This window comes from Tetrao urogallus (assembly GCF_951394365.1).
Source record: "Tetrao urogallus genome assembly, chromosome: Z".
NCBI lineage: Eukaryota > Metazoa > Chordata > Aves > Galliformes > Phasianidae > Tetrao > Tetrao urogallus.
The window spans coordinates 41,784,173-41,809,115 of NC_136816.1; the positions used below are offsets into that span (position 1 = coordinate 41,784,173).

Consider the following 24,943-nt stretch of genomic DNA (forward strand, 5'->3'; position numbering starts at 1 on the left):
GGTGAGAACCTGAATTCAATATTAAAAAAACAGGAATTTTCTTGCATGAAAAAATAAAGGAGAGTCAGGGACAAAGAATAAGCATAAAAACCCAGTCACTTATGGGTTTATAAATTTTTAGAAAATTATTAGAAATTTATGACACAATTTTTGGCTGAAAAGATGCTGTTACCTGATCATGAGCAGCTTACTGCTTTTTTTGTGTGCATTTACGTTCTCAGTCTATTCTTAGTAGAGGATCACTAATCAACATTTCAAATCTGATTTATTTTTCCATCTTTCTCCCTAACCCTGTTAAATCTTAAATTCACAGCCTTTGAATTTGTGTTTAGACAAATAGAGTGATTTAAAATAGACAAAGGAAAATAATAAAAGTTTCTAATTCAACAAGCTCACTAAACTATTATTCTCTGCACTGAAGATGTGTTTTTAGTATACAAAATACAAAATCATCAAAGTGAAACAGATTACCGGTGACCATTCCTGAGCAAGCCACTTTGGGCAGTCAAATATATTGCAAGGTTGGACAAGAGGCATCTTTGGAGTGTACATGCATTTCCATTCTTCCACAGGGCTAATGTGCCCTTGAATGTCTTCCTCCACACATGAGACACTGCGGCTTTGAATGCCCCCTCCGCAGGATGAGGAGCAGGCAGTCCAGGGTGTACTTTCCCATCTGGGAAAAAGCAGAATGTGATACAGAAGAGTCAAAAAAAGGAACCCAATGCCCCCATTACTGGCCCCATGAATGCATAAACTGTTACCTGCAGTTGTTTTTCTTGTACTTCAGATTACCCTCAGAAGGGAACCTACACCCAGGAGGGGAGTAAACTCTTCAAAAGGGCTGACAATAGCAGGACTAGGGGAAATGGATCCAAGTTGAAGGAGGGAAGATTTAGGTTGGATATTAGGGGGAAGTTCTTTACAAGGAGAGTGGTTAGGCCCTGGAACGGGCTGCCCAGGGAGGTTGTGGATGCCCCGTCCTTGGACGTGTTCAAGGCCAGGTTGGACGGGGTCCTGGGCAACCTGATTTAAATGTGTATGTTTGGTGGCTCTGCTAGGCAGGGGGTTTGGAACTACATGATCCTTGAGGTCCCTTCCAACCCGGGTGATTCTGTGATTCTGTGATTCTGTAAGTGGTGATATCAACAAAGCACCCTGATGGGTGCAATCTTTAATTTACCAACTTAAATGTAAAACCTCCTTTCCACATTAACTCTGTAACTACTAATTTTATTATAATCTCTTTTATTTAGCTGATGCAATTATCATATTTTCACAATATGACACATTCTGAGAAATCTTTGTTACAAATTACTACAAATTACTAGAGGTTCAGTTCGTTCTGAACTTATTATGTTACTTTTGCTAGAACAGGCAAAAAATAGCAGTGCTTCTTTCAGGTGAAAAACTGAGTTATGGAGAAAAAAAATAAGTTTGGAGGAAACTTTCAAAGAGAAGAAGAAGCTATGTTGATAGATGGATAAATAGACGGATGGATAAATTACATAAGCCTTGTCTTCTTAGACCTGAAGCAAGGGGAGGAATTCAGACACTATTTTTCTCAACAGGTGCCACTTGAACATTGTAATGACAAATCCATACAGCAATGTGTATGCTCCAAAAAAGCCATGAATAAGGGTTTTTTTTTCTACCTCCTATAATGATGCATACACAACAATGTATGTATTGTTTTATATGCATATATTTCTGTTTGCATAAAATGTAGACTGGTATTTCCTCCCTTTATTCAAGCTGCTGTCACAGAGAAGATCCAGGACCTCTGTTACAATAGCTATAAGTGATGTTTTTCTTGTAGTCATAACAAAGTAATTAGTCTCATTAAGTTAAACTTACATGTTCACCAAAGCTGTTAGACAATATGAAATAAATCTATCTTTCCCTCTGATTTTTCGTTGTATCAGCCCATATTATTCCTATCAGCTCCAGTATATTTATGCACAACCCGCACTTGGATAATGGCTAGAGGTGCTCTAAGACACTGTGTGAAATGGCTCATGTTGATAGTTGTTTATGAATGGTAAAGCCATCAACTAGTTCTATGTGTGAACACAAAGAAGTGGTAGAACAATATTTACACCATGTCATGGTGTGCTCCCTATAAGCCCCATATGTCACAGATATGTATTGTGACATTTTTAATTCAAACGTGACACCTGTGGATTTTTGGGACAAGTTCTCCAGATAAGGTTTCTAACTATCACAAATATAACTGAAGAGAGCTCAAACTGAAACTGGTAAGCAGCAGAAACTCTTGCCACCAACCTGAGCCTGGGATAGGGTTGCTGTGGCTAGAATTCTCTGCAGTTGTTGGGAAAGGCTGCTGGGTGCCTCTGGCAACCTTGGCAATACAAAGATGGTTAATCTAGGCAAGCAGTTTGTTCCTCGGGTTTTATATGTGTGTAAGACAGAAAAGAGTTCTCAGCCACACAGCTCTTAAAGGTGAAACCCTTTCAAGTTACAAAACAGGCAGTACTGACTGAGGATTTGTGAGAGGACGTGGCAGTGCACCAAAGCGAGCACTGTATCCACAGAACTGTACCTTTCTTTCATGATAAAACCCAATGCAGAGAGAGCAGTAGGTAAATCTTGCAGACACTTTCCCAAATTTCCTTTTCACTTCTCCTAAAGTGCCACTTCTCCTAAAGTTTGCTACTCTCCTCTGTCCCCAGTATCAAATGTCAGCCTCAGAGAGATAGTGTGACTGGGGCCATTTTTTGTGCGTGTGTTTTTGTTTCCTTTGTGGGATTTTTATGTTATTTTTTAATTTTTTCCTAAGCTGTGTGGGTTGAGAGAAATATTTTGTCCTTCTGCCCTGGCCTTGAGTCAACCTTGATGCCAACCTTGTGGTCTAATCAGTGTCTGTTTTTTCTGCCTCTGAGGCTTGGAGAAGAGACCTGCCACTGTGTCTTCCTTCTGGGAGTGAGGGAGGGAGACATGAGCCCTGTTTGTGGGTTCACAGGACCAGATGTTGAGTGGAAGGTGGGGTAAAGGACTCAGCCAGCAGTTGCAGCCTGAGCTGCTGGTAAAAAAGCTGAAAAAAGAGTGGCCGGGTCAGTGGATGTAAAGGAACTGTTGTGGGGTGAGCCCATAATACAGAAAAGCTTGAGAAACAGTATCAGGCTTTTGATCACTTTCAGTGTTAATGAAAGTCAAACACCTCAGGGCATTTTGATCCTTCATCTTGGATTTTCTTCAGACGCAAAAAAGCCTCTGCCCAGCTGCCAGCTCAGGATGCTTTTTCCTTAAATACAATCCTTCCACTGTTGAGTGCCGCTGAATCATCCTCTGATACATGCTTGTTTTTGTCAGTGTGCAAAGCCTTTGAACACAGTGGAAATAAAATATAGCACTCTCAAAGCTAGTCTTATATGCTGTATGAATATTCAAGCTTCTGTATTCTTGAACAATGGAGGCTTAATTTTTGAGGTTCATAGTTACGTGTTTATTTTTTAATAAAAAATGCAGAAAAATGTTTTCCAAAAAAAAAAGGAATGAAAGGCAGGATTAAATTTTATGAGTACATCTCATGAGTAGTAATAATGAATTTATGTATGCACCCCCAAGCATTTAGCTGCCAACAGGCAAGCACAGAGCACAGAAAATATAATCTGAAAATTATGGAAATTAAGTACATTTATTGGACATACAAGGGCTGCTCTGAAAGTAATGTCTTCTATTTTAATACACTGGCCCACAACACCAGAAGTAGATGTTGGTGGTATGGCAGTAGAGGCTGAACCTTCCCACCAGCATTCCACTACATGTTATTACTGTTATTGCTGCTGACAGATGGCAGCAGAGGGGCACTCTGACACAGTGGCATCTGTCATGGAAGTGCATATGAAGCAAAGCTGTGGCACTGAATTCCTCCATGCAGAAAAAATGGCACCCAATGACATTCACCGACATTTGTGAATGTTAATGGAGGTCAAGCAGTGGATATGAGCACAGTGAGGTGGTGGATTGTGCATTTCAGCAGTGGCAACAGTGACAAGGGTCACCTCCACTGGTGCACATTGTTACAAATGAAGCATGCAGGCATTTTTCATCACTGAGGAAAATGCAGTGCTTCTGGTGGTGGTTATGTTGAAAAACTGTGTTTTGTAGCTGAAAACTTGCTCTATCAAAAAGTGTTATTGTGCTATTTGTACCTGTTGTTGTTTCCATGGAAATAATTAGGAGGCATACTTTCGGAGCAACCTATATACACTTACAAATGACTCATCACACATAAAGATTGCTAATATGAATGGCAGCTGGTTTGTCAAATAAGCTACTCTCCTTCTTATCTTTTCAGTCAGTTTGGGATAGGCTTATGATTTGCTATAGACCCTATGTCAAATGTGAGTACATTGCATTTGTACAATTATGAAGGAAATCCTCACAGTGACTTGAGGGAGACCATTTCCTCACCAAGATGAGACTAGTGTTATGGTGGAGGTTTTTTTCTGTAGCATAATAGATATCATGGGACACAATAAATTAACTGAATACTACTGCATGTCCCAGCAGTTTTTCAAAACCACCTGGTTATTATCCCTCATTTACCAAGCATTTTTACCAGCACCAGCCTTATTACCTGCTTTAAAAGTAATTGCTCATGTAATTATTTTCATTAAAATCTCAAGTCTTACATTAAAGATATTTTAATTGTGAGATAATTAATAATATGCATTAGGCCTTGATTCTATTCCAGTCCCTGATCTCTGAGTTGCCAGAGGAGCCAACAGATTAATGCCTCTGGGAAAGGCTTTAGCATAGGTTTGCTGGATCAGGACACAACACTGTCTGAAATCAACATCTCACAGTTTATAAGCATGCAAGAAACAGCAACGTCAGAGAGATAGAAGGTCTGATATTTCATTGCACAGTCATGTTCAGATACAAGTAAAGGAAGGGAAAAGTGTGAGAGAAAAAGATGAAGGGATGGGGGAATACTGTGGGAAGATAGAGAAAGGGACCACACACTTAATAAAGCCACATTACTGCTTCAGTTAGAATATTGTTTCAGTTCTGCAGCAATAGAATTTACAACAGGTTAGTAGTGGAACACTTTTAGGTTAATCTGCAGGAGTTCACAGGAAAAAGAAAACAGCAGGCATTATCTCGTTTTGAGAGTAAAGCAGAATTGCAGAGAAGAGGAAAAAACAATAAATGTATTAGCTAATGCTAGCATCTGGTTGATTGTTTTACATACCGTGGAAGGGGATGGTAGAGGTCATAGGGCATGATCTGCTTGTATCCATCACTGTTAGGAACAATAATGCCAACCCTCTGAGTAGAAGGTATACATAATGAAATAAATACTAAATGATTACATTATACAACTTTTTACACAACATTATAAAAACAAAACCAAACCAAAACAATCCAAAACAAAGAAAAAAGTGGTTGCTACCACATTTAAAACATATGCTTTCATCCTACAGTTTCCAAGTCATTAAATAATAAATCATGAATAACTACTGTTTTTATGAATATACTAATTCTTTACTAAGAACCAGCCTACTATCACAAAACGATCCAAATGAATTTTTTGAATATTACTTGAATTTCTAGGTTATAATCTGTCATAAGAAAAAAAATTCTCACATGATACTTAGATTTGAAGTACTGAAGATAACTGAACTTCTGTGCAATTCAGAGAGCTCTAGATTAAGTCCATTTTTAGTAACTATATGGTTGTTTCTGCCCTTCAGATAAGACTTCTGCTTTCATGGAAGCTGGGATTAGGAACTGAAAGTATCCCCATGCAATTATTTAGATCCTCAGTTCTATTTCTCCACCTTAAATCCACCCAATTTTATTCATGTTTAGAATTGGTCTGTTTCTTTGGATTTTCCTTGAAGCCAGAAAGAGCTGGAGAGAAGAGTAACCTATCAGGGCTTCTGTTTGCTTTTCTTTTCTTTTTTCTTTTTTTTTTTTGGCACTGTCAAGTTTGGCAGTAATATAGATAAAAACTAGCAATTATCAGAACTGTTATCATGTCAGTAATCTGCAAGATGGATATCACTTGACATATTCTCAGATACAAGATTTCACTGAACTGCTGGCCTGGAATGTCATACTTTTCCATTTTGATAGATTCTGACTCAGAGTAACTCTCTATGCTCACCCTCTCCCAGTTATCTCACATGACTATTAATGTCGAACATGAACCTAGAGTACCTCATATATCACCTTTATGAAAGCCAGGGTGCAATAGGGGACTTGGGAGCAGGTGGACAGAACCATCAAAGAATAAATACTAGGTGTAAAAGAATAGAAAGCATGTCCCTGTCCAAGTAACAAAGAGAGGAGACTCACTGAAAAGAATGAGGGTGGTGTTTGGTATTATACAGACGAGAGATGATAGTTATGTTGGGTTTCTGTAAGGAGGAAGGAGAAAAGGAGGGGGAAGAGAGAAAGTATGTTTCATTCTCAAAATAGTTCCTTGTAAATTGGTCTAAATACTCAGAGGAGACTCGATATACTAAGGTTTTTTTTTTTTGTGCAATTTGACTGTGACAGAAGGATGGATTCCATTGTGTTTTCACAGTGAAGAGTCAGTGTTAGCTCAGTGTGCTAGAATTTTCCAGCTAATGCGCCGAAAGGTGCAGAAGCCCTGTGAGCATGTCATGGGGACCTGGATGGATCCTTATCAGTTTATCAATCTCTGCAGTCACAGGAATCCCTTATGTGCATCTGCACATTTGTATCTAGAGAAAACTGTTATCTCCACAAAATCTCCACAAAAAGAGGATGACACATTTGGTCCTGTGAAACTTTAAAAAAGACAAATAGGCCACTTATACTATGGCCAGGTAGCAAGACTTTTCAGGTTTTATTTGACTGGTTAATGCTTGCAAAAGTTTGAGAAATTCTATAGATGTATTTTAAAAAGATGGAAAGAAACCATTTTTTCTCATTTTCTTTTTCTTCTTTTTTCTTTTTATTTTTCATTTTATTTTCCTTTCTCTTTTGGTTCATACTTTTGAGAATCTGCTGTTTTTCTGACTGCTCTATCACTGCTGCAGAAGATCTACTCTGAAGCCTTTTGCACTTTCCAGCTCATCAGTTTGCTGAGGAGTGGTTGGAGAAAAGATTAATATACGAAGTTCAGAAATGAAATAATTATACTATAAAAGCATCTAGTACCTAAGAAAGAAACAGATTTCAAAACATTTCTCTCTCATTGCAGTGAGAAATATTTTCTTTCTAATAAACATTGTCTGTATGCATAAGCCAGGCCTGCATGTATTAGAATGCATAATATCCAAGGCCATTCCAATGGAAATAACTGTACTACATCCAAACACTGTTATGAAGACTAAATAACATTTACAAAGCACTAAATTAATATTGTCATTGGAAAGGCTTGACGCTCAAAGAATTCTACATTCATAAAGTACATTTCTGTAAATGGTATAAAGCTCCACAGAATTATTGACACTGCCCTTGTGCGTGTGAGGGGCTGCCAAAAGTTCACACGTTGGCTCTTACAGATCCAGATAAGCTCCATGGTCAGAGTGAGGACAAAGTGCCTGACACTGATATGCAAAGGTTACATTTATGGTTTTAAATATCAATTTGAAGGCACAGCAGAACAGCATATGGTCATTACACCACTAATGGCAACTGCATCTTTATAAGCTGCTCTTATGTACTGTTTTGTTGAGTGCGTATGTGTGTTTATAGCTCACAGAAAAAGAGCTGACCTAAGTGAAGCATAGAAGAAGTACTTCCTAGATGATTTTGGTGAATCTGTACTTAAGTAGACAGAGTGGCTTAAATTCCATGAACCTATCAACACATCATAATCCTACAAAAATATGGTAAAGATCTAGGATATGGGCTTTGTTCACTGCACATTACTTGGGCAACATAAAGAGGATAATGTGCTAAATAAGGTACTAATGTGCTTAACAGAGAGAGCTACTAATAATTTTTCTACTGCACTGAGATTTCTGTCCGGCACTGAAGTAGCAAACTGAATTAATTTACACAACACCCGGAACAAACTTGCTGCAGAAGGAGCAGGAGAGCATGAAGAAATTTTGAAGAACTGTTATGTCTCTCATGTCTGAAACCTCTCATGTCTCTCAGACCTACAAGTTGTTTCATATATTCTGCAGATTCGTTTGTTTTCCTTCTGAGTACAGGCAATGACAGTGCAATTGCTCTTCCAAGGCATATGTTCAGCTGGAGCTGGAACTGCACATGCCAGAGGTGGGTGTGTTGTACCCAGGTCTGCCATCCGTGCAAATATTTGGCTTTCCTCTGGGACAAATGCCTGCAGCAGCTTTCCTTGAAAGTATTCCTCCACAGATACTTTCTTCACTTAAGCTAACCCTTTAGCATAAATGGCAGGCTTGAACATCTCTGTCCTGTAGCTCCCTGATAACTCTCTTGGACTATGAGTCAGTCCTTCCTACCTCCTTTTTCCACATGTCCATAGCTCTTGGGTCAGCATCTGCCAAGCTAGCAGACGCCTGGGGGCTGAGAAGGGCTGACCACACTCCCTGTTGCCCAGAATTGCTACTTTTTTTCCCAATGGGGACTCATACAATAACTTATGAAGTGAAAGGAAATACTTGGGAGATATGAAAAAGTTCATCATATATGACAAGACAAAGATTTAGCAACCAAGCAATTAACCCCACGAGAGCTCTGATTATCACTAGACAGATTACAGGCTTGTGAAAAAGTCTCAAATTTAATTCTACAAATCCTGTCACCTAGAGTGGTGTGTGATACTGCTCCCACTTGGCACAGTGCTCAGTAATAATAAAATAGAGTGATAATGTCACCTTTTGCTACAGGATCACTGTCTGCTCTGAGAAAAAGATAATCAGATCCTTAAAAAGATGGTATCTGTTAAGGTTTCCATATGCTGGTCTTTAAAATTATCACAACTTTTATTCAGAGCTAGGATTGATGGCATCTACTGCAATACCTTCGTACAGGTAATGCTGGTTTTTGAATACTTACTTTTGCAAGTACTGCATGTTGTAATACTCAGATACACAACCAGTATGAATTCCACTGTGCTTATTCCTTTAGGTATCAGTGATTTTATTATTAGTTTTTGATATTGCACTCTATCAGTATGGGACTTGAAGATTTAGGATGTATTCTGTTTTTAACAATTTTTGCATCTTTGAAGATTGGTAGAAGGCAACTGTCCCCTACCTAAACATGTTTTGAATAGACTCTCATTAATCAACCAATGCAAGATATTGTTGAGGAAGCTATATTTTTGTGCCACCCTCCAGAAATTTCCCACTTTAGACAGAAAATTCAGCACAATATTTCATCTTTGCAATAAATTACTTCCTCATGGTGTACAGACTTGAAATTCTAGAAAACATTGTTTACTTATCACTACCACAGACTACTGAAGTCTAAGCTCTTTACAGAACTTGAAATAGATGTTATTACTTCAAAGTGGGAAAAATACTTACGTCCTGTTGCATCACTTCCGTAGTGCTTCTGAAAATTTTCACCTTTTTAATTCTGCTTAATATTTTATGGTGGTTTGGGTAAGGACTGATTGAGGCAAGTACAGAAATTTGTTATGTTAACAATGGACTATCCAGTGCAAATATCTTTTACTGACCACCTTACTACTTGCTGTAATTGTCTTCTCTTCTGGATGAAGGATGTAATAAAACGGACTATTTGCCATAACTTCTTCTTGGATGGACAGATACCTCTTTTTGATGCGTATTACAGTACAAGGTTTTCCTTGTGGTTTGTTATCTGATGAATCCTGACAGGCTTTTTTTTTGCCTATCTTTTGTCTTTCTTTAATATAAATTACCTCCTGAATTTGCTCTGCTATTCATATCTTTGCTCTGATGGATGTTTCCTGGCCCACCCTTCCTGCCTGTTCTGACAAACTCATTTTACAGCTTAACTTAAATGCCTTTTGCCCTACCCAAGAATTCTAGTTTTTGCCTATTTGACTTGAAAATTGCTTTTTTATGCATTAGGAGTATCTGCAGATGGTCTTTAACCTATACTTGAACTTAGTTGATTCTGGTTACAACTATCAGAACATTTCCAGTGCTATCAGCTCATTCTTCACCTACATCTGTGTCTGGAGACATACGTACTGCCATTTCTTCTCCATGCATCATGATTTCCAATTAGCCTTCCTGAAAACTTACACAGTGATTCCCTTCTTACTGCTCTGAATTGTTTTTTACCTATTAAACTTCTTCCTTATTTTTTATGCAAAATGCATCACCTTAGCTCTTGCAGCTTAGGTAGTTCCTCTGTAGCATTTTGACTGGTTAAAAATAAATTGTAAGCAGGATGACTGATGTTTGTTGACTATGCTCTCTCATTTGCAGGCTGCACACTTTTTGCCAATGCCAATCTAACTTCTGTAGCACATGCAAATTCAGCCATGCTACTGCAAAAGGCTTTTTTCACCCTCTGTTTCGATAAAACCTTCATGTCTCATCTCTCCATGGAACTGCTGTTTGTAGCTGGTAAGTCTGTCTTTAGAATCTATGACTGGCTGTGGAAATTGAGACTAGATCCAGTAAGCAGAGGAAACCAAGGTACAGAGAACTCTGTAAGACAGAAACCCTTCTCAACTTCTTCAACAAATTAAGAACTTAAGTAAAAATGTAAATCTACAAAAGTGACTGCTTGTCTGAGGCAGACTTTGGGAAAGGGTGTTGTTATGACAAAGGTCTTATATCCATGCAATAAACAGAGATACTGCCAAAAAGCCCAGTATCTGGAGTATCTGGGATATTTATGTGAAAATTAAAATCTTTCACATATCCCACTCAAAGTCAATAATCAATAAATGAGTCACTGTCGCAAACCTCTCTCATCATTGTAGACATATGACTACTACTGTGTAAATCATAAAGCTCTGCCCACCTTTTAAAAGACACACCAGCACTGCATAGAATCATAGAATGGCTTGAATTGGAATGGACCTCAAGAGTAAACAGGTTCCAATGCTGCAGACAGGGTTGCCAACTGCTAGACCAGATTGGCTGTGTTGGCCATACCTTCAATGATAGGACACCTATAATCTCTCTGGTTAACCTGTTCTAGCACGTCACCACCTTCTCAGTTAAAAAGTGTCTCCTGACATCTAATATAAATCTCTCCAAAACCTACACATCTTTCCTCTGCTGAGGGCTCCAGATCCAGACACGGTACTCCAGGTGAGGTCTCACAAGGGCAGAGCAGAGAGGGACAGTCATCTCCCTTGCTTTATTGGCCGTTCCTCTTTTGATACAAATCAGGGTACCACTGGCATTCCAGGCCACAAGCGCACTGACAAACTCACACTGTTAGCTTACATTTTTTATCTACCAGAACCCTAAATCTTTCTCAGCAGAGCTACTCTCAAGGAGTCCTTCTCCCAGGCTGTACTGGGATTACCTCTACCCAAGTGCAAAACCTGTTTGGTGTCATCAGCAAATTTGCTAATGGTGCACTTGATCCCACTATTTATGTCACTGATAAAGATACTAAAAAGTCCCAAGACTCTGGGGAATGTCATCCACTTCTGGACTCCACCTGGATACAGAGCCATTGACCATTACCCTCTGCCTCTGACCTTCCAACCAAGTCCTTATCTACCAAACAGCCCACCCTTCAAATCCATATCTCTCCAATTTAGAGATAAGGATGTGATGGGGGAAAAGGCAAATGGATTCATTCCAGTTTCATTCATCTTCCAAAAATAATCTAGTGAAAATAGGAACACTGCACTGTTGTGTTACTCGTTTCTTAATTGCTGGTCTACTTCAAAATCTTCAGAGTAACAAACTAAAAGCATGCTTTTAGCAATTTTCTGATTCAGGTGACAATTTGTAATGAAGTGAGGAGAGCTCTGCTGCTGATTAAGAGCATACTCTGCATTGCCCTTTTAATCATAAATATTTACTCACCACTCACACATCTGTTTCTCTTGAATGAAGTGTATAAAAGTAATGATGCACTAGTTTGCCAAGAAACAGCATTTATGTTCACATTACAATGTGTTTTCAGAATCACTGAAGTATAATAGTTAAGTGAAAATGTGAAAAGAAAATCTCTGATGGGAAGGAAAACAAGCTTGCAATTTTGCTGGAGAACTCCACAAACCTTGCATGTTTGATAATTCTTTCAGCTCTCTGAGTACTGAAAATCTTGCTTGAACTTCCAAGTTGAGTTTTCCAAAAATTTCACACCAGTTCTACCATTATTTCTGTGGGTAAGCTTACTGATAATGTTCTAGAAGATTCTAGAATTACTGCCTGTGCAGAATGGGCTGGTGTTTTCAGCAAAGTGACAAAACAGACACATGCTAGAGGCTTGCTATTGTGAAGTTTGTGAGACAACTGCTGCATGAATTAGAATCTTTGCTGAAGATGCCTTTGGAAATCTTTATACAGCATTGAAATGTCCTGGTAAAAACATCAGGAGAGCTTTTGTGACTCAGAGAAGCCCATATTAATGTGCTTCAGAGATAGGTATGATGTAAACAATAGAACAGATCAGTAAAAACAAAGAACGATGCACCTGGGAATGCAACCTAAAAGCTGAACATGAAATCTAGAAGCAGCAGTGATTTTACTCCAGAGAGTACCTCACAGTGATGAGTGGCATAAAAACCTTCAACACATTTGTGAAAATTGCTTTTTAGAGGAATGCCTTTGAATTATAAAAGGAATGGTATGTTCAATTTACAGCACGTCAGATTTGTCCTGTATGTCTTTAGCACACCCATTTAAGTCAAGTCTGAACAGACTTCTTTTTCTAAGAGCAGAAAAAAATCGTTTCTCCTTTCATTAGAATGTATCACTCAAGAGGATACTGTTGACAGCTAAAAACACTTTTCCAAACCCTCAAGAGTGTGAAGTTTTTGGACAGTTAAAAGACTTCAATTAAGTGAACACCTGAAATAAGAATGTTGGATGCAGCCACATCGAAGGGGATAGACTTGATAAAATTGACATAATCTTCCACTCACTGCTTTGCCTCTATGTGAAAAACTGTATTTCCATCCCCCCTCCCTCAAAAATTGATTCATTTTCCACATTTGTTCTTTTTTTTTTTTTTTTTTTTTTACTTGTCATAATGCCAGCAATGTTATCTATTTTTCATAATGAGCACAATAAAGTGAAAAGTTTTCATATTCTAAGCCTAAAGAGACAAGTAATTGGAAGTTTACGTGACAGTCATAGTACTCATTTTATTATCTCTTTCTGACTATTCCTTGCTGAAAATTTTTATGTAACCTCTCTGTCTTGGTTGTTTTATTCAGTGTCACTGTGGTCTTCCAAAATCATTTTCTGAGGCATTCACTGACACACCATAAGAAGAGTCAGCAACCACTAATCAGATATGCCTCATTGGAACTAGGTTTGCCAGGAAAAAGAATTATGATCTTGTTTTATACTGGAAGGGCAGAATGGCTGACACACAGCAAATGCTCTGAAGTGCTGAGATGCCTCCTCCTCCGCAATCCAAGTCCTGTTGTTCTGCCTTACCTACCCTCTTCTTGACTGTAAGAAAGCATCAAGATTCCAGAAGTTACCACAGATTTCCTCTCTTTTTTTGTCTATTGTTGGTTATTGAATTCTTTACAAAGACACTTCTGAAAATAATCTTTTGCAATTTGGCATTCTGTGAGGATATTTCCAAAAAGCCAATTGCTTCCTGTTACTGCCTGTACCCCGGAATGGCAGAGCTGGGCTTCTAAATGACTTTCCTTCCCCTCAGGATCTTTATATCAACAACTTTGCCCTGGTATGTCTTATATAAAACAAAAATCACTTCCTGAAATCTGCCCAGAAGTTATTTTTTTCTTTTTTCCTCTATGCAGTTGTCTTTCCGTTTACACACATCATTAAATTTATTGGGAAAAGAATGGAAAAAATCCTTAGTACAAATTCCTGAGGCAAATAGTGTATTTGACTCAGAGTTGTATAAAAAACAAAACAAAACAAAACAAAACAAAACAAAACAAAACAAAGCAACTTAGGCTTTAAGATAAGAAAAAGCTACAAAAAATTGTTTTCTCACTGCTACCTACCATGAAAGGTGAATCTTAAAAACAGATTTCATATTAATTCACATCTTTCAGCAACCCTGTTTTCAGAGGCACTCATACATACTCTGTCCCTGGAAAGGTGATGGAACAGCTTGTACTGGATGTTATCTCCAGACAACTGGAAGAAGAGGAGGTTATCAGGAGTAGTCAGCACGGGTTCACAAGGGGGAGGTCGTGCTTGACCAACCTGGTAGCCTTCTATGATGTTGTCTCTGGCTGGGTGGATAGGGGGAGAGCAGTGGATGTAGTCTACCTTGATTTCAGCAAGGCATTTGATACTGTCCCCCACGACGTCCTTATAACAAAGCTGAGGAAGTGTGGGATAGATGAGTGGACAGTGAGGTGGGTTGAGAACTGGCTGACTGGCAGAGCACAGAGGGTCGTTGTTGGTGGTGCAGAGTCCGGTTGGAGGCCTGTAACTAGCGGTGTTCCTCAGGGGTCTGTGCTGGGTCCGGTCTTGTTCAACATCTTCATCAATGACCTTGATGAGGGGATAGTGGCCACCCTCAGCAAGTTTGCTGATGATACAAAGTTGGGAGGATTGGCTGACACGCCTGAAGGCTGTGTTGCCATTCAGCAAGACCTGGACAGGCTGGAGAGCTGGGCAGAAAAAACCAGATGAGGTTTAACAAAAGCAAGTGTAGAGTCTTGCATCTGGGGAGGAATAATTCCATGCACCAGTACAGGTTGGGGGATGAGCTGCTGGAGGGGAGCTCTGCGGAAAGGGACCTGGGTGTCCTGGTGGACGACAGGTTGGCCATGAGCCAGCAGTGTGCCCTTGTGGCCAAAAAGGCCAATGGCATCCTGGGGTGCATTAAAAAGAGCGTGGCCAGCAGGTCGAGGGAGGTGAACCTCCCCCTCTACTCTGCCCTGGTGAGGCCTCATCTGGAGTACTGCGTCCAGTTCTGGGCTCCCCAGTACAAAACAGACAAGGATCTCTTGGAAAGAGTCCAGCGGAGGGCCACGAAGATGGTGAAGGGCCTGGAGCATCTCTCCTATGAGGAAAGGCTGAGTGAACTGGGTCTGTTCAGCCTTGAGAAGAGAAGACTGAGAGGGGACCTGATCCAGGTCTATAAATATCTAAGGTGTAGGGGGCAGAATGGCGAGGCCAGACTGTTTTCAGTGGTGAGTGGAGACAGGACAAGGGGAAACGACCGGAAACTGCAGCATAGGAAGTTCCGCACAAACATGCGCAAGAACTTCTTTACAGTGAGGTGACGGAGCACTGGAACAGGCTGCCCAGGGAGGTGGTGGAGTCTCCTTCTCTGGAGATGTTCAAGACCTGCCTGGATGCCTACCTGTGCGACCTGCTTTGGCAGGGGGATTGGACTCGATGATCTCTGGAGGTCCCTTCCAACCCCTACAATTCTGTGATTCTGTGATGTCTCCCTGATCAGACCTACCTTACTGACATCTACTTAAAAGAAATCCAAAGACACCATTTTTGATTTGAGAAAACCACCAAGGAAAACATATAGAGTCTTTTCTACAGTAAAGTTTCAAAATGGAATTATTAATATATTTAAGTAACCAGAAAAATCTTTTTTACATATACATATATATATATATATCTATATATATATACATACTTGGTGGAATGAACTAGAACAAGTGAAACTAAATACTGAACTGGGCAGAACACTGCTAAATAAAAATAGTCCTGTTGCACTGTGAGTAGGAAATCTCTACATGCTCAACAGCAAATGCTTTTCACAAGCCCTATTAAAGTTGCATTCTTTATGTGATATACTTAAGGCTTCCTAATGAAATAGATGATAAAATATGTAAGTTAAAGAATGTGCAATACAAATGAAACAATACTGAATTTTGAGATTTGGTATTTCCACTTCTTAATTTGAGGAGATTTTCACTTCTAACTGTATGATAACAATTGTAGCTTTTGATTAGTTGCAACAAGAGCTGCCACTAAAAATGCATTTACTAGAGAAAAGGAGTATAAACTGCCATACATTTTGGTTTAATATATCTGTAGTGATGGATAAACCTGAGTGTTATCTATAGTTATGAAAACAAACTTTAATGCAAGCTTGTTAGAAGAGATAAAATAAATCTTGAGTTTGGACAGGTCTGTTCTGCTCTGATAACGTCATAACGCTTACCTAGTCTGAAGCTGTTACAGTTGGTTATGGGAAGAAATTACCCTCAGTCAGGTAGACACATCATCCCAGAAGTCTCTAAAAGCATTCTTCTTCTCCTGGCTACTTTTTTTTTCTTATGGCAACCCCCAGTAATTTGAAGGGCTATAACATATTTTCATGTGACATTTGATTGTGAACTCTTTATCAAACTTGACACAGAACTATTCTAGAGAGAAAGGAGATAAATAAATGGGCATCTCTTCATGTGCGCTTGCTGAGTAGCCCTCAAATGTTTTGTATGTTATGTTTTTTACAAGCTGCCACGACTGCAAGTATATTTTTTATCAAGAAGAAATCATATACATGAATAATAATAATTTAAAAAAGAACACCTCTGATTCCTCTAATTGTGATGACAACCATTTTCCAACAACATTTTTACCCCATTTCACTAAGACCTAAGAGATGTGTGTTGATGATAGTCAATTTTTTTCCTCTCACTTTATGATTAATGAGGCAAAATGCAATCTGTGGGGAAGAAACAACCAATTGCAAATCCAGTTCTAGTAATGTGCAGGTGCTTAGCTAAGATCTTTTTCTATAGAACAGGTCCTGAGGATAAGAAGAAGGTTGAATGGCATAGTCAACACTAGCAACAAAATATTTTCTTAACTTTACATTTTTAAACTGGACTCTTAAGATTAGAAGCAACTGACCTTGCAGGACAAGGATCCAGATTACACTCCTGAAGTTTTGGCTTTGGCTTGATATTTTCAGGGTAATAGTGACAGTATTGATCTGCTACTACCCGATTGCTCCTCAGATCAAAACATTCAGCAGAAGTCAGTTGATAACCTGCAATGCACAGTGGAAGAAATAATATGTGATGTAGTGTTTTTCTTGTTTCTGCCTGAAATACATCTAAGTTTTGATTTTGTAAACGGCTAGCTGAAAATATGCAAGATTTTGGACACAGCAGCTACAATTTTACAGACAAGGTTAAAAACAACAGCTTCATTTACAAAAATTCACACATCATAAAATATTCAAAAGTTAAATAGGTAAAATGCTGGATCAAATGATAAATAGTCACTAATGCTGATGATTTCTGTAGTTTCAGATCTCCTCCTAACTGGTCACAGGATGTGCTTAAATGTAATGCAAAAACTTGCATCCATTTTATTAAGAGGCATGTTCTTCAGATGTTTAAGATGTTCTCAAAATGTTAGGAGGATGTAGCAGACACTGAACAAACATGATCTTGCCTGCTCTAAATTACGTGCAGTAAGAAACCAAAGGTAACAGCTATGGTCATGTACAAAATCAGAAATCTAAAACAAAAAGAAAAAATAAAGTCTGAGATTTATTGGACATTGAGAATCTTACATGCAGTTTCATTTCAGAAGGGTAAAGCTGCTGATTAGTGATAGTGAGAAATGAAGAAGGGAGACATCCAGTGACTCCAGATGGGTCCAAATCCCATAAATCCTTTACGTCTGACAGCTGTAGCATGAAGTGTGATCATGTGGATATTCAAATGTATTAAGTACAGAGCCCAAACGATGCAAAAAATGCAAATAATACTATAATCGTTATTACATCTCTCCCTTCCTTAGCTGTAAATACTTTCATGCATAGATTTTGCCTATTTTAAAGGACTTAGTTCAGAAGCTGGAACAGATATTACATGTATATGACTATTTTTGGAATACAGTGGTAAATTTTTACCTCCTCCACAGGATGCTGAACAAGGGAAAAAATCAGTTTCTCTCCATCGATGAATGATAGGCTGATAGAAGATAAACTGGACCGAACTGTCAGCAGCACCAACATAGGCAATCTGAAAAAGATGCAAAGATAAAAAGTGAACCAAATATTAACACCAAACTCCTGCTCTCAGTAGTATTTTAGCATTATGTTTTCTCTTTTTTTCTTTTCAGGAGAACTTAAAAGTATTTCAGTACTGCCTTCTTTCTACGTTTTCAACAAGTTGCATTGTTTAGGAAACATTGCTTTCAATCTGTCCTTACTTTTCTTTCTTTCCAAAAACAAAGAGACATCATGAAAATCTAGACCGAAAAACAGAAGCAAAAATATGACAAATTGATCTGACAGTATAATCTGGTTGTTTGTTTTGTTTTCTTCTGCAGATGGACAGAAACATGACTACAAATCAAAGTAAAATTTGAAGAGAGGGAAGAAGATGAAAATACTTCAGAACATGTTGAGGGCTGAAAGAGATCTGGCCCGCTGAGACTAAGGCTGCCCTCTTCTAATTAGAGTAAACAGTGACGTATACTCCCAACAGGAAAAAAAATACAGCTGTAGCAATACAACTTCTTCAGCAAATGGGAGGCCTTCTGCATGGCTTAATATCGTAATAAGTTTGTCTGTCAGAAGCAGGATATCTAATTCCCTGTGTGAGGACAGTGCATTAATCACACACTTCAGAAGGGTCTTTCTGGGCTCATGAAAGCCTCATGCACTCCTGGGAAAAATGTTCTGCTGTGCTGGAAGCCATTCAGGGAGGTCTCATATCTAAGTGTGCAGAAAAAGACTTGACTGGGGAGAATTCTGCTCTCACCCTATGTTTTTTAAGGATCATCAGTGAGTCTTAAACTGAGAAGATGTACTCAGCAATAGGGTCTTCACTGAATCATGAAGAACAAGAGACTGAGAGCTCACATAGAGCTTACTATAAAAGGAAAGAGATGAAAAAGAGTTCACATGAAAAAATCAGGAATTCAAAAGAGTTTATCTCCCTGCAGACTATTCCTGTGTGTCTGCAGAAGTATCTGTCAGCTCCAACAGAGAGAAAAGGCAGAAGTCCATATTTTCCAGTCTAAGGTGGAAGTCACTCATATGGCCATGATAACAACATAGGCAGGAAAGAATTGCAAAAAACCATAGCTATGAGCTAAAATGATACAGAACAAGTAAGTGAAATAAGCAGGCACAGTATCATTTATTTTTTTAAGGAATACTGTAAGCAGAACAGGAACAATAAATGGTTATTCCATGCAGCAAAAATGTCTTTTTCAATTTTGTTTGACAGTTTTCTAAAGCTAAGATCTTGATCCAGGGCAAAACATCAGCCTAAGCTTTGAAAGAGTGAATGTGACATTTGACAGCTATGTGCTTTAAGAAATTTTTTCCTGCACAAGGCTAGCTTTCACACATTGAAATACTCAGATCTGGAGTTTTGACCCTTGCCATATTTGCAACACACTGCTAGATATGAGAAATGCCAGTGCTGAAAAAGTCTTCTTACTATCACAGTGAGTGTTGAATCCTTATGTCACTGGGTCACTGATCCAGAGAAAATGGCATTAATTTTGCTTGCAAATAAAATCCTGTCTAAACATATTGATAGCAGACATCAGCAGAACTCAGATTGTAGAGCAATCAGCCCTACATTTGGGCACTGCAATCCACTGGGGAGCATCCTTGATTTCCAGGTTTCAGGGAACTTGGGAGTGCTCAGAACAACAGCACATCCCTCAATCTGTAACACCAAGAATATCAAAAGTCTTATAAGAGCTAGTTTAAATCGCAGTCCTCAGTCTATCCATCAAAAATTAGCTGTTTAAAATTACTGCAACTAGCAACTAGAGATATATTTTTTCTTGTAAAGATAGTTTCAAAAAATCATAGCTTGTAACCTGTTTTTTTATAACGGATTCTGTAAAAGATTATCTAGAATGGCACCACAAAGGTCTAAGATGTTGCTCAGCCAATGTTTGGAACTGATAAAAAACAGTACTGGTTTGAGGGATAACCACAAAATATTTAATGAAAACAACAAACTTCTGATCTGAAATAAAAAGGCAGCATAATGTTTTTGAATCATTCTGAGCACTCTTGTGACCATAACTGCAATACCTGATTTAATCTTTGTACTACGTTAACTTTCTCTCGAAGCCTCTAAATTCAATCAATTCACATAAAGAAACCATTTAAAAAAACAAAACAAAACAAAACAAAAAACAAATAAACAAACAAAAAGAAAAACCCACAAAAAAGCAACCAGAAGCAAAACCACCACCAACAGCCACCAAACCCAGCCCTTCCATGCTTGATTTTGGCAGCATGTGCCTGAACCATTTATCTACATTTGCTGAAGAACACAATAGTTGTTTGCTTTGGTGATTGTCAAATTTAATCAGCGGTTTATAACCAGCAGGGATAAACAAGAAACTATCAATGTTAATTGTGGGGTTAATTCATGATAAGTTGTACTCAGAAATATTTTCACATTTAACAAAATTCTTGTACTGGGGAGGGAGAAAATGTATCCCTTATTCCTAGTGTGTGTCCTAAGCTAGGAGACAGGGAAGGGGTTATTACTGCATATTGTCCTTTGTCTTATGAAACTTGATCTAGTGTATTATGATCTAACTCCAGGCCAACATGCTTATTAGGAAACTTCAAATGGTTTTTCCACATTATTATTACAAATATTTTCTGCAAGTGCCAAATCCCAAATCTTTGGGTGTGATTTATTAGTGCCAAGTTTAATGTTGAAATCTTCTAAGATAACATACAAAGGAACTGGGGATGAGAGCATGGAGAACTGTCTTTTTGTGGCATATGTAATTTTGTGCTTTGTGCTGGGTCAGAAAACCCAAAGCTTTAGTATAATACTTTCTCTGCATAGTGTGCTTTGATATTCCTGTTCTCATGCAGTGACACTTTACATTGAAAAGAAAAGAGGATGTGCAAGAATTTTGCTGCTGTTCATATTTTGTTCTTGAAGCCAAAAAAGGAGTCAGGGAAAATAATTGTACAGGCTTGTTTCAAATGACATAACAGACACAAGGAGAGATGCTGAAGTTTTTCAAGCACATTGTGTAACACAATAACACAAGACGGCACCATGATTCCTCTGAATTAGACTTTTAATTGCCTTGGAGTGCTGAAAAGACTCTCGACTTTTTGCTCCAGGGAACATATGTACTGTACATCTCTGGATTTATATCTCTTGATCATGACAGCCCTGTGTTGTTTTTAAGTGGAAGACAGCTTTCTCTGCCACTTCTCCACCCAGGTTCTAGGCCAGATAGAGAAATCACAGTGAAATTACATTGTCTCCAATTTACCATGGACTACATCTCTGAATCAAATTTGCTTACCATGCCCCAACGTAGGATTAAGGTAGATAAGGTCACCTTTAGGTTGATACGATGATTTGTAAAAAGCCTTTAAAGTAATACTCAGAAAACAGAAACAGAATTTTTTCAAGGTTCAAATCTTAACTGAATTCCTTCCAAAAGAAGAACTAGACAAAAGCCAATGCAATGAATTGGCTAGAATAGCTGTCAGCTATAAAGGTTACTGAATTAGCTACTACTTCTATCAACTATGATAATCTGTACAGAATTCACTACTCTAGTGACAACAGAAGCAGAAGCTTCTGAAATGAGGAGACAACAAGAGCAAAGCCAAATATTCCAAAACCTGCCCTGCTGCATCTCTTCTTAAATTTGTGGATACTATTGTTAACACCCTACTCACCCATGGAAAAAACTTTTCACCACTAACATCACATTAGTCATATAAGAGAATGCAGCTTGAATATGCTTAGTCTGTATTGCAGAATATTTATTACCAATAATTTAACCATGGTAATATCTAAGAAATTAATGTAAAAAATTAAAATCCTATTGAGATATATAGTTCATAGAAATGAAAAGCAAACAGTTAAAAGGCAATATTTGCCACAAAAATATTTTTTATAATGATGAAAAAGGATTAAAAAATGGCATCAAAGTATTATATTACTTAAAAGTCATTGATTTTTGAAACTGACAATTTTGAAAATTTAAAGGATACCAGAAAAAAACACACAATACATCTTGACAAAACAATAGAAAATGAATATTTGTCTCTACTGTGTCAAATGAAAATGTCAAGGTAGATTTTAGACCAGCAATATTTTAAACACGAATGTAAGATTAATGGTAACAAATCTTCAGATCCAAAAAGCATTCACTCAGTAGTACCATGTAACCTCTGAAGAATACAAGAATGGAAGTCATGTATGACGCATTTAGCTTACTTTCATGAAAGAGCTATTGTTTAAACCAAAGCAAGACAGAAAATCTTAACAGAAGATTTAGAAGATGCTTCATGAGACCAGTAATCTCTACCTATGTACTAGGCTTATAGGTGGAATTAAAAAAAAGAGCAGAACTCAAAGATAGGTCTCTGAGAAAAGTGATGCTGTTCAAGCTTCTCAATCTACTTCACCAAGGAATCCTTTGAGACAGGACTTTTCTTGTTCCCTTGTCAAATGAAAATTCACATGAAATAATTAGATCTTGCCATGGACTGATTCCTGGGCAAAAGAGAAAGGTCATTCAGCCTGCTTTTATAGTGGCAGAAGGACTGTGGAGTCCCACAGAGATGCATGCTAGGACATATACTGTTAGCCAGATTCCTAAATGAATAGAATAAAGGATTGACAGTGAATTGAACAAGTTTGCTACTGAAAAAAAATTATGCATAGTAGTAAAAAGTGAAACTTTGAGAACACTTCAAAGGTCCTACTCTGCAGAACTCATTCTTTGATTAGTAGGTTCTTTTCCCAGCTATGGTTGCCCAATGGAGTGTTACTTGCTTCTGATATGCTTTTTTAATGAAGTAGAGGCTATGAAGATGAGGAGTACCTTCCAAATCAACATATATGATGTGCTTATGATGTATGTTTATAGATTTACAGATTAATATATTGATATTTCATTATTTTCCTTGCTGGGATCATAAAAAGTTTATTGCAGTACAGTCTTTCTCATGTCCCCTGGCTGAAAATCACTGGAGAGAGAAAGAACTAGTAGTATTTTAACAGTAATTGCTCAGCATGACATTGGTCATGAAGTTTCACTAGTAGTAGTTGAGGAATATAATGATAGAAGATTGATTCTAAGAAGTGGAAAAAAAGTAGTTCAGATTTTTGAATGAAGACATTTGGAATTCTGCATATTCCTAAATAGTTGCATAAATATTTATCATTTAAATCACTTAATTAAATAAACAATTATTTTCATATTTTAGCAAACTGCACATTGATTTGATGCAAACTAATACTTCCATAAAATAAAATTATATATTTAAACAACAGTTCCATTTCTATGCATATCATTAAAAAGTTATGAATATATAAACATAACAGTGGAAATAGAAAAAAGGACAGATTAGGAAAATAAGGACAACCATTGTATGCACCAGAATAGATAGTAGGAGAAATTAATTGTGGTAGGATACTTCAGATTAGGAATGAGTTACAGTATGATATGATATAGGTCTCAAATAGAGGAGTCACAGAGAAAGGGGAAAGGCAGTAATCATTTACTGTTTCATAGACTGGGAAAACAGATGGAGTCAGTAAAATTACAACTAAGATTTTAAATAAGACATGTCCCTTATTTTACACAATGAAGTGAATTCATTGCGGAACTAAAGCACAAACTAAAACACAAACTAGACGTTGTAAAAAGGACAAATTCTCTGTAAAAGATTCCTGAAGGACTGTCTCATTTGAGTTAATAAAAATAGCTAAACAAATGCAACATAAGGATCAAGAGGGAGAATCTGCAAAATAGAGGGTAACTCTGATCTGTTTGTAGAACTTGCCTTTTCAAATATGAAACCAGTCCTTCTCTGAAACAGAAACACAAGTGAAGCACACTTTTTACTTGACCTAGTACTGCAGTTCTGTAATATACAGATTAAGTGGAATGTGTAGACTAGGAGAATAATCACGTAAAGAACTATTAGATGAAATCATTTATATTGAATCAGAAACAAAGGTGAGTGTGAAACAGAAATTACACATAATTTTTGGAAGATTACTACATGGTTTCCCATGCATTTTGCCACATTTGCAGTAACAGGAGAAAAAACATAGAACTTTTCTAAATTTATCCCAAGGGTTATCTAGTCAAGATAAATAAACTTTAAGTTGCCTTTTAGGCTTGTCATTATGTGTGGGCCTGACCTAGAAATTATTACAAAAGTTGTATTATTTTTGGAAATTGGGAAACTACACTATAGGTTTTACAAAAAAAAAAGTACTGAAATGAAACACAGATTGATGAAAGCCAGTTGTGCAGGCCTTGTTGAAGAGTTACTTCCTGCAGTTTTCACTCTAGAGAAATGACCTTAGCAAGTGACAAGAAGTAGTACAGTTTTATGATGAAATGACCATATTCCAGTGGGCTATCCCATGGTTCAGCAAAGTTCTTAGGTCATTTTCCGCTGAAGATAGATAATATAACTTAGCAGCAATTAAGCTTTCAGCTCTCATTATTTCTGTTCACAAAGACTGAATTTTAGCTCATAAGAGAGACATCCTAACCCTAATCTATCAGTGTTTGCAGGACTAGTTCCTTCAACATTTTTCTTTCATTAAGCGAGGTAAATCACTCCTTGTTCAAAAGATATTATTTAATCCAGTCCTGGCCCTAGACATGGAGTCCAAAAGCATCTGCCAGCTGGCATGTACCTGTGTGATCTCCTACATGCCCTTGCAGGTCCCAGGAAGTCTAAACTAAGCCCCAGTATGTTTTTTGTTTGCTAACCTAGACTCTAATCAAAGGAATCTCTTTCACCAGTACTTTTTGCTTGTCTGGACCACAACTTAAATAAGAGTTAAATGGATGGGACTAGTGTTCATTGTAATTCCACATCCAGTTTTGACCTTTATCTTAACTACGGTTTGTTGGACAACTAGCAGCAAAATCCTAGTCTCAGCAGTAGCTCTGCTTAA

At 37.8% G+C, this 24,943-nt stretch overlaps 1 protein-coding gene across 1 annotated transcript in view; it reads right to left on the reverse strand.

Annotated features, from left to right (window-relative positions):
- ADAMTSL1 (ADAMTS like 1) overlaps window positions 1-24,943 on the reverse strand; it is a gene marked incomplete at both ends in the record, with an annotated part of 386,370 nt that overhangs the window by 82,395 nt on the left and 279,032 nt on the right. Inside the window, 4 exons of the mRNA XM_079548266.1 lie at window positions 472-676; window positions 5,222-5,272; window positions 16,893-17,031; window positions 17,905-18,016. Of these exons, the coding sequence (XP_079404392.1) occupies window positions 472-676; window positions 5,222-5,272; window positions 16,893-17,031; window positions 17,905-18,016 (507 nt within the window). The remainder of the gene's footprint in view (window positions 1-471; window positions 677-5,221; window positions 5,273-16,892; window positions 17,032-17,904; window positions 18,017-24,943) is intronic.